General features: G+C 41.3%; 1 protein-coding gene across 1 annotated transcript; it reads left to right on the top strand.

Moving 5' to 3' along the window:
• The first annotated feature begins 8,575 nt into the window (after positions 1–8,575).
• LOC110559556 (sperm motility kinase 3A-like) lies at positions 8,576–10,006 on the top strand. The gene has a single exon (XM_021655031.1). It carries the CDS (start codon positions 8,576–8,578, stop codon positions 10,004–10,006), a length of 1,431 nt encoding a protein of 476 aa, XP_021510706.1.
• Positions 10,007–10,238: the final 232 nt, after the last annotated feature.

The raw sequence follows: 10,238 nt of genomic DNA, 5'->3' as shown, positions 1-10,238 counted from the left end.
GATCTGAGGACACTCAACCATACCTGGTACTCTCTCAGGATCAACAAACATAGGTTCTACCACCAGGCTGCTTCTGGCAGAGAGATCTGGGCCCGGGATCTGGGATTGAGAACACTCAACCTAACTCTTTCCCACACTACCCCGGGACCAGTCAACATAACCCCTCCTGACAGAGGGAAAGGACAGAGAGGCAGCACACAGGAAAGGTGGACACCAAGTCCTGCGGCCACAGTGTTACAGAGCTGACTGTTAGCCTACCCGTGCATTTTCCACAGTAGGACCAAATCAGAGAGTAGTGAGCAAGGGGAACCCCTGTGCATTCCAACTGGTCCTGCAAGAGAGTGAGTGAGCCTTCTAGGGAGAGTTTGCCCCAGACCCAGGGCCTCTCCACAGAAGCAACCAGACGAGATCCCTGCCACCCACACCCTAGTGTGGGCATCATAGGGATTCTTGGGATAGTGACCCCAACGTTGAAGCCTCTGCCTTGTGGGTCCACCAGTGTAATCCAGGCAAACAATCCCTGGACCTCAGAGAGAACTGCATAATAGTGACCTGCGGGCCACTGCCATAGTCAAAGAATCGGCGCACTAAAAGAATCAAAGAATCGCCCAGTAAAAGCTCATCTGTCACATTCCTTACTTAGGCAAAACTGAAACCACAACGCACACTCCCAAACCAGTGAACCTCTCTCATCTTCCTGAAAAAACAGTCCAGAAAACAGAAAGAGATGATCATAGCCCGAACTACAAACTCGAGGAACAGTGAGGATTATAAATAACCAGATGGCTAGAGGCAGACGTAAGAACACACCCAACAAAAATCAGGACATAATGACCTCACCAGCAACCCCACAAATCAATGGACACTTCAATTCACTAGATATACAAGAAAACGACCTCAAAACTATGTTTCTCCAGCTATTAGAGGCCCATAAAGATGAAATGAACAAAGCCCTCAGAGAAATAGCCAAAGAAATCGAGACGAACCAAGAGGAAACAAATCTAGCTCTCAGAGAAATGACCACGAAAATTGAGGCAAACAAAGAACAAAGCTCTCAAAGAAATGTCCGCATAAATAAAGGCAAACAAAGAAGAAATAAACAAAGCTCTCATAGAAATACAGGCAAATATAGCCAAAGAAGTAGAGGCACAATTAGTGATACATAGAGAGGAAAGGGACAAAAAAATAGAAGCTGTCATTGAAAAGCAGGACTCCACATTCAAACAGATGAAGAAAATGGTGCAAGAAAATAGAATTAGAATCAATAATGAAAACACAAATAGAGAAAAACCAGGAGCTGGAGAACATAGAGAAAAGATCGGGAACTACAAAGGTAAGCATCACCAACAGAATACAAGAGATGGAAGAAAGAATCTCAGGAGCTGAAGATACACTTGCGGAAATTGACAGGTCTCTCAAAGAAAAAATAAAATCAGAAAATTTCCAAACACAAAACATCCAAGAAATCGAGGACACCATGAAAAGACAAAATCTAAGAATAATAGGAGTAGAAGAAAAAGAAGACATCAGGCTCAAAGGTCCGGAAAATATTTTCAAGAAAATTATAGAAGAAAACTTTCCCAACTTAAAGAAGGAGATGTCCATAAACATTCAAGAGGCCTACAGAACACCAAGTAGACTAGACCAGAAAAGAAATTCTTCATGTCACATCATAGTCAAAACACTGAACCTACAGAACAAAGAAAAAATTCTAAAAGCAGCAAGGGAAAAAGGCCAAGTAACATATGAAGGTAGACCTATCAGAATCACACCAGATTTCTCAACAGAAACTATGAAAGCCTGAAGGGACTGGACAGAAATCATACAGTTCTTAAGGGACCACAGATTCCAACCCAGACTACTATACCCAGCAAACCTTTCAATCAACATAGACGAAGAATTCAAAATATTCCATGACAAAACCAAATTTAAACAATATCTACATAGTATCCCAGCTCTACAGAAGTTACTAGAAGGGAAACTCCAAACCAAAGAAAACAACTACATCTAAGGAAACAGAGGAAATAGATAACTACACAACAAAAAACCCAAAAGAATACAAGCAATGAAACTCAGTGACACCACCAACCCCACATCAAAAGTAAGTAACAACTGTTGGTCACTAGTATATATCAACATCAACGGAATCAACTCCCCAATAAAAAGACACAGACTAACAGAATGGTTGCAGAAACAGGATCCAATATTCTGTTGCATCCAAGAAACACACCTATGCAACAAAGATAAACACTACCTCAGAGTAAAGGGCTGGAAAAATGTTTTTCAAGCAAATGGTTCCAGAAAACAAGCTGGAGTAGCCATCCTAATATCTAATAAAATAGACTTTCAACCCAAGTTAATCAAAGAAGATAAGGAGGGCCACTATAGTCTCATCAAAGGAAAAATCCACCAAGAGGACATCACAATTTTGAATATCTATGCCCCAAATACAAGAGCACCTACATTCATAAATGAAACAATATTAAAGCTTAAATTACACATTGATCCTAATACCTTAATAGTGGGAGACTTCAACACTCCACTCTCACCAAGGGACAGATCAACTAGACAGAAAACAAATAGGGAAATAAAAACACTTACAGAGTCCCTAAATCAAATGGACCTAATAGACATCTACAGATCTTTTCATCCAAACTCACAAAAGTATACCTTCTTTTCAGCACCTCATGGAACCTTCTCCAAAATAGACCATATAGTTGGTCATAAAGCAAGCCTCAACAGATACAAAAAGATTGAAATAATCCCTTGTATTCTATCTGACCACCATGGACTAAAGCTGGACCTCAACAACAACAGAAAAAGCCGACACGCACATGGAAACTGAACAACTTGTTACTCAATGACAGCTGGGTCAGGGAGGAAATAAAGAAAGAAATTAAAGACTTCCTAGAATTCAATGAAAATGAAGGCACAACAAATTTATGGGACACATTGAAAGCAGTGCTCAGAGGAAAATTTATAGCACTAAGTGCCTGCAAGAAGAAATTTGTAACATCACATACAAACAACTTAATGGCCCAACTGAAAACCCTAGAAAAAAAAAGAAGCATATACACCCAAGAGGAGCAGAAAGCTGGAAATAATCAAACTAAGGGCTGAAATCAATCAATTAGAAACAAATAAAACTATTCAAAGAATCAATAAAACAAAAAGCTGGTTCTTTGAGAAAATCAACAAGATAGACAAACCCTTAGCCAAACTAACTAAAAAGCAGAGAGAATCTATCCAAATCAGCAAAATCAGAAATGAAAAGGGTGACATAACTACACTGAGGAAATTCAAACAATCATTAGGTCATACTACAAAAGCCTATATGACACAAAATTTGAAAACCTAAATAAAATGGACAATTTTCTTGATAGATTCCATCTTCCATCACTAAGGCAAGATCAGGTAGAAAGGCTGAATAGTCCTATAACCCCCAAAGAAATTGAAGCAGTTATTCACAGTCTCCCCTTCAAAAAAAGCCCTGGGCCAGATGGTTTCAGCACAGAATTCTACCAGACCTTCAAAGAAGTGCTAACACCAATTCTACTCAAACTATTCCACAAAATAGAAACAGAAGGTACATTACCAAACTCATTCTATGAAGGGACAGTCACCCTGATACCTAAACCTCACAAAGACCCAACAAAAAAAGAAAATTTCAGACCTATCTCTCTTATGAACATTGATGCAAAAATACTCAATAAAATACTTGCAAACTGAATCCAAGAACACATCAAAGATATCATTCACCATGACCAAGTAGGCTTCATCCCAGGCATGCAAGGGTGTTCAACATATGGAAATCCATCAATGTAATCCACCACATAAAAAAACTGAAGGAGAAAACCCACATGATCTTCTCCTTAGATGCTGAAAAAGAATTTGACAAAGTCCAACACCCATTCATGTTTAAAGTCTTGGAGAGATCAGGGATACAAGGCACATATCTAAACATAGTAAAGGCAATGTACAGCAAGCCTATAGCCAACATCAAACTCAATGGAGAGAAACTTAAATCAATCCCACTGAAATCAGGGATATGACAAGGCGGCCCACTCCCTCCAGACCTCTTCAACATAGTACTTGAAGTCCTAGCCAGAGCATTAAGACAACTAAAGGAGATCAAGGGGATACAAATCAGAAAGGAAGAGGTCAAAGTGTCACTATTTACAGATGATATGATAGTATATATGAGCGACCCCAAAAATTCAACCAGAGAACTCCTCCAGCTGATAAATACCTTCAGCAAAGTGGCAGGACACAAAATCAACTCAAAAAAATCAGAAGCCCTTCTGTATACCAAAGACAAAAGGGCCGAGACAGAAATTAGGGAAACAACACCCTTCACAATAGCCACTAATAACATAAAGTACCTTGGGGTGACACTAACCAAGCAAGTGAAACACCTGTTTGAGAAAAACTTCAAGTCTCTGAAGAAAGAAATTGAAGAAGATATCAGAAGATGGAAAAATCTCCCCTGCTCATGGATTGGTAGGATTAACATTGTGAAAATGGCCATCCTGCCAAAAGCAATGTACAGATTCACTGCAATTCCCATCAAAATACCAACTCAATTCTTTACAGACCTTGGAAAAAAGACCTCAGCTTCATATGGAGAAACAAAAAACCCAGAATCTCCAAAACAATCCTGTACAACAACAGATCATCTGGAGGTATCTCCATCCCCGATCTCAAGTTGTACTACAGAGCAATAGTAATAAAAACTGCATGGTATTGGCATAAAAACAGAAAGGAGGATCAATGGAACCACATAGATGACCCAGAAATAAACACACACACCTATGAATACTCAATTTTTGACAAAGAAGCCAAAACCATTCAATGGAAAAAAGACAGCATCTTCAACAAATGGTGCTGGTCCAACTGGATGTCTACATGCAGAAAAATGAAAATAGATCCATATTTATCACCCTGCACAAAACTAAAGTCCAAGTGGATCAAAGACCTCAACATAAAACCAGATATTCTAAATCTGTTAGAAGGAAAAGTGGGGAACAGCCTAGAATTCATTGACACAGGAGACAACTTCTGAACAGAACACCAACAGCACAGGCTCTAAGAGCAACAATCAATAAATGGGACCTCATGACACTGAAAAGCTTCTGTAAAGCAAAGGACACCGTCATCAAAACAAAACGAATACCTACAGATTGGGAAAGAATCTTCACCAACACTTTATCTGACAGAGGACTAGTATCCAGTATATATAAAGAACTAAAGAAGCAGAAAAGCAGCAAACCAAGTAACCCAATTAAAAAATGGGGAACAGAGCTAAACAGAGAATTCTCGACAGAGGAATATCGAATGGCAGAGAAGCATTTAAATAAATACTCAACCTCATTAGCCATCAGGGAAATGCAAATCAAAACGACCCTGCGATTTCACTTTACACCCATCAGAATGGCCAAGATGAAAAACCCAAGTGACAACACATGCTGGAGAGGTTGTGGAGAAAGGGGAACCCTCCTCCACTGCTGATGGGAATGTAAACTGGTACAACCACTCTGGAAATCTATCTGGCACTTTCTCAGACAACTAGAAATAGTGCTTCCTCAAGATCCAGCCATACCACTCCTAAGCATATATCCAAAAGAGGCTCAAGTACACAATAAGGACATTTGCTCAACCATGTTTGTAGTAGCTTTATTTGTAATAGCCAGAACCTGGAAACAACCCAGATGTCCATCAATGGAGGAATGGATACAGAAATTGTGGTATTTTTACACAATAGAATACTACTCAGCAATAAAAAAGGAGGAAATCATGAAATTTGTAGGCAAATGGTGGGATCTGGAAAGATCATTCTGAATGAAATATCCCAGAAGGAAAAAGACAAACACGGTATATACTCACTTATATAGACCTATAAGATATGATAAACATAATGAAATCTATACACCTAAAAAGATAATCAAGAGAACGGACATGGGGTAAGATGATCAATCCTCATTTAGAAAGACAGATGGGATGTGCTTTGAACGTATGACAGGAGTCTACTGAGTGCATCTGAAAGACTCTAACTAGCAGTGTTTTCAAAGCAGATACAAAGACTCATGACCAAACCTTCGGCAGAGTACAGGGAATCATAGGAAAGAAGTGGAGTTTATCATGGGGAAAGGATAGGAGATCCACAAGAACCAAATATATTTGGGCACAGGGTCTTTTCTGAGACTGACATTCAACCAAGGACCATGTATGGATATAACCTAGAACCTCTGCTCAGATGTAGCCTGTGGTAGCTCAGTAACCAATTGGTTTCCTATAGTGAGGGGAACAAGGACTATTTCTAACAGGAACTCAATGACTGGCTCTTTGACCTCCCCACCCCCCAAGGGAGGAGCAGTCCTGTTAGGCCACAGAGGAGGGCTTTACAGCCAGTCCTGAAGATACCTGATAAAACAGGATCGGATGAATGGGGAGGAGGTCCCCCCCATCAGTGGACTTGGAAAGGGGCACGGTGGAGATGAGGGAGGAAGGGTGGGATTGGGAGGGAATGAGGGAGTGGGATACGGGTGGGATACAGAGTTAATAAAATGTAACTGATAAGAAAAAAATAAAATTAAAAAAATGAATAAAGTTTCTAGGAACTTAAAAAAAAACTCTCAGCCATAAAGAAGAATAGTATTATATCACCTGCAGGAAAGTAGATAAAACTGGAGACAGTCATACTAAACAAAGTTAAGTCAGTCACAGAAAGACAAACCTAGCACATTTTTTTTCTCATTTGTTGCTTCTAAACTTTATGTAGTCACATAATATTATGAACACACTAATCAAGTCAAAGTGAAGTGGAATTGCCTAGGTGAACGTAAAGGACTGAGGGGGGTGGTGAGAGAAAGGGAAGAAGAAGAACAAGGAAGGGAGTACATGCTCTCTGGAGTATATAGCCTTGAGAAAAGCTTGAAAACTTAATGAAATAGAAACATAAAATATGGTTTTTCTGAATTGGAGCTTTTGAAGTGTATGATGATTTGAGAACTAAATAAAGGCACTGTAACAAAGAGCAGAAAAACTAAATAACTGCACAGATCCATGATAAAATCCAGTCACCATCAGCAGAGGCAGCCACAAGACCAAAGAGGAGCCCTAGGGCTTCATAACGTGAAATTCAGTGAGGATTCATAGACAGAAGCAATATGGTGGGCAGTTTCAAGAAAGATCCTTGTATCCCAAGGGCACAATACAGCCTTCTCAACATGGTCAAATGTGAGTTAAAGTGGAGTCTGAGTATTGGCAATCAAGATGCCATGCTTCTTTGACTATCTGAAGCTCTGTTCTATAGGATTCGATGCAGCAATGTGTAGTTATAATCAAGGTAGCTGTCACCCAGTAGCAATGCCACCTGGGCGATTGAAACCATGCCAAGTTAGTTCACTGAGTGTGAATGAGTCATGATGTTAGCACATATATTTTAAAAATCTATAAAGGTATCTTACAATTAGCCTCATATGTAATTCATTTTATTACATTTTATAAGCAATATTATATCAGTTAAGTGGTAACAGTGGTTTGCAACCAAGTAGCCAGAATTGGAAGAAACTGTGTAATGGTGAATGGAGGGGGAAAGAGGTCTTGATAACAGAAGGTATTAAAAACTTTTTAAACTTGTTTATAATTGCTGAGTAGTATTCCATTGTTTAAATGTACCACAATTTCTGTATCCATTCCTCTGTTGAGGAACATCTAGGTTGTTTCCAGCTTCTAGCTATTACTAATAGAGCTGCTACAAACATGGTTAAGCAAATGTCCTTGTTCTATACTTGACCATCTTTTGGATATATGCTCTGATCACCTCCCCCTGAAGGGGGGAGCAGCTTTACCAGGCCACAGAGGAAGACAGTGCAACCAGTCCTGATGAGACCTGATGGTCTAGGGTCAAATAGAAAGGGAGGAGAACCTCCCTTATTAGTGGACTGGGAGAGGGGCAAGGGAGAAGAAGAGGGAGGGAGGATTGGAGTGGGAAGGGATGAAGGAGGGGAACCACAGCCAGGATACAAATTGAATAACTTGTAATAAATGATAATAGTAAAATAGGAAAAAAAAAAAAACCTTTCAAACTGGAAACCAAAAGGATATTGAAACTTTTTCCATTTCTAAAAGCTCAAATGTCAGTCTCCAAAGACAGAGACTCCTAACTACTTTCCCTAACTATGAGCTGTGCTCATATTAATTGGTCTGTGTTCTGACATGACCTCGTTGTCATTGTGAGGAATTCTGCCACCTATTGTGAGGGATTCTGAGCCAGCAGGTATAAGGGTTGGCTAGGTTGGCTTTCTGTGGGTGTTCTGTGAGGGAATCTGGGTAGTGTTCACTGGAGTTTGACTGACACACAGTGAACTTGTTTGTATGTGTGTGTGCCTTTGTGTGCAAATGTTTCTTTTGCTTTTGGGTATTTGGTTTTTATTTTGGGTTTTCAGTTTTTATTTTCTTGTTCTGTATGTTAGGGAGAGGGTAAATTTTGTTTGGGTTTAATTTTTTAACATGTATTTTCACTCTACTTTTTAGTTTTTTATGTTTATTTATTTGAGTAGCTTTGCTCCCAGTGATGTGCGGTCCATGGAGTAAATCGACAGCAGTGTCCAGCCCTGTGCCCACCCTCTCATTACAGACCCTGGGAGCACAGTACACCATCCTAAGGACCATTGGCCAGGGCGGCTGTGCCCAGGTGAAGCTGGCCCACCACCGCCTCACGGGTGCTGCTGTGGCGATAAAAGTCCTGCAGAAGTGGCAAAACCAGGCCTACCCAATTAGGTCTGAAGTGGGGATCATGAAGATGGTGAACCATCCCAACATCATCTCACTGCTCCAGATCATCGAAACCGAAGAGAACATCTTTCTGATTCTGGAACTGGCTGATGGATGTGAGCTGTGGGATTGGATCCAGCAAGTTGGCTACCTGCATGAGGGCCTGGCCCGGAAAATATTCAGGCAGATCGTACATGCCATGTGCTACTGCCATGACCTAGGTATAGTTCACAGGGACCTCAAACCAGATAACATCATGGTGGATCCCACAGGCAAAGTCAAAGTCATAGACTTTGGGCTGGGTGCCTTAGTTACGCCGGGGATGAAACTTTCTAGGTTCTGTGGTGCCTTACAATTTGGTGCTCCAGAATGCTTCCTGCGCCAACCCTATGATGGCACCAAAGTAGACACATGGAACTTGGGTGTTCTCCTGTATTTTATAGTGACAGGGACCTTGCCATTTGAAGGTGACACCTTTCAAGAGCTTGAGTGGCAAGTTTTGCTAGGAGAGTATGATGTTCCCCCCCATTTCTCACAAGAGCTGCAGGACATTATCCGATGCTTATTAACTGTAAATCCTATGGAGAGACCAACACTGAAGGATATTATGGAGCATCCTTGGCTTAGGCAAGAAGATGAGGGTTCATCAAACCATTGTGATGATATGAACCCTAGTTGCCTGGACCCTGCAATCATGACTGCCATGGCAGATATGGGGTTCAACCCACATGACATCCGGAAATCTTTACTCCATAGGTTGTTTAATGAACCCATGGCAACTTATGGCCTATTACAATGCCAGGCACGTAAACAGGATGACTCCATCAGCCAAGCCAAGCCAGTGCAACCAGGAATAACACCCTTCCCGACTCCCACAGATCCTGCCACCTTCCCTTGGTACCAAAAGAGGACAGTTGACAGGCCAGCCATTCGAGTCTTTCTCTCATTATCCTTGAAAAGTGACTCTCCAGAGGACAGCCAGCAGGTAGGGAAGAGGCTGAGAACTGCCACCATGCCTGTAATTCCCAGCCACTGCCTACAGAAGAGGACACCCATTCTTAATGCTTTTGGGGTCTCCACAAAGACACAGCACAGTGGAACTACAGATACAATCCAAGGTGCACTCAGGGCCTGGGAGAGGAGGATGAGGAGGATTGGGGCCAGTTTAATACAGCTCTGCTCCTGCCTGCCACCCAAGAAGAAAAAAGTGGTACCACAAAAGGAGGGATAACAGGAAAAGACAGGAAGCCAGAAGCCAGCCAGGAGGTACTGAGATCCTGTAAATTATGAACTTATGGTGTTGGGGATCATTCTTGAGTGGACTCAAAGAATAGCTGAGAGGGACACATGCAGACTGTCCAGAGGCCTGGGTGGAGTGAGGAGAGAGGCAGCAAATGCTCAGGAGTCTTCAGGTGGATTCCACTCAGCAGGGATGCAGCCTTCCAAAGCATCCTGGCTAAAGG

The sequence above is a fragment of the Meriones unguiculatus genome, chromosome 11 (genome assembly GCF_030254825.1).
Source record: "Meriones unguiculatus strain TT.TT164.6M chromosome 11, Bangor_MerUng_6.1, whole genome shotgun sequence".
NCBI lineage: Eukaryota > Metazoa > Chordata > Mammalia > Rodentia > Muridae > Meriones > Meriones unguiculatus.
Note: the sequence above shows the minus strand (reverse complement) of the source record. Positions and strands in the feature narration are given on the sequence as shown.

What these genes read in the sequence shown, in the direction of transcription:
- LOC110559556 (XM_021655031.1), top strand. Translation starts at nt 8,576, where the DNA reads ATGTGCGGTCCATGGAGTAAATCGACAGCAGTGTCCAGCCCTGTGCCC.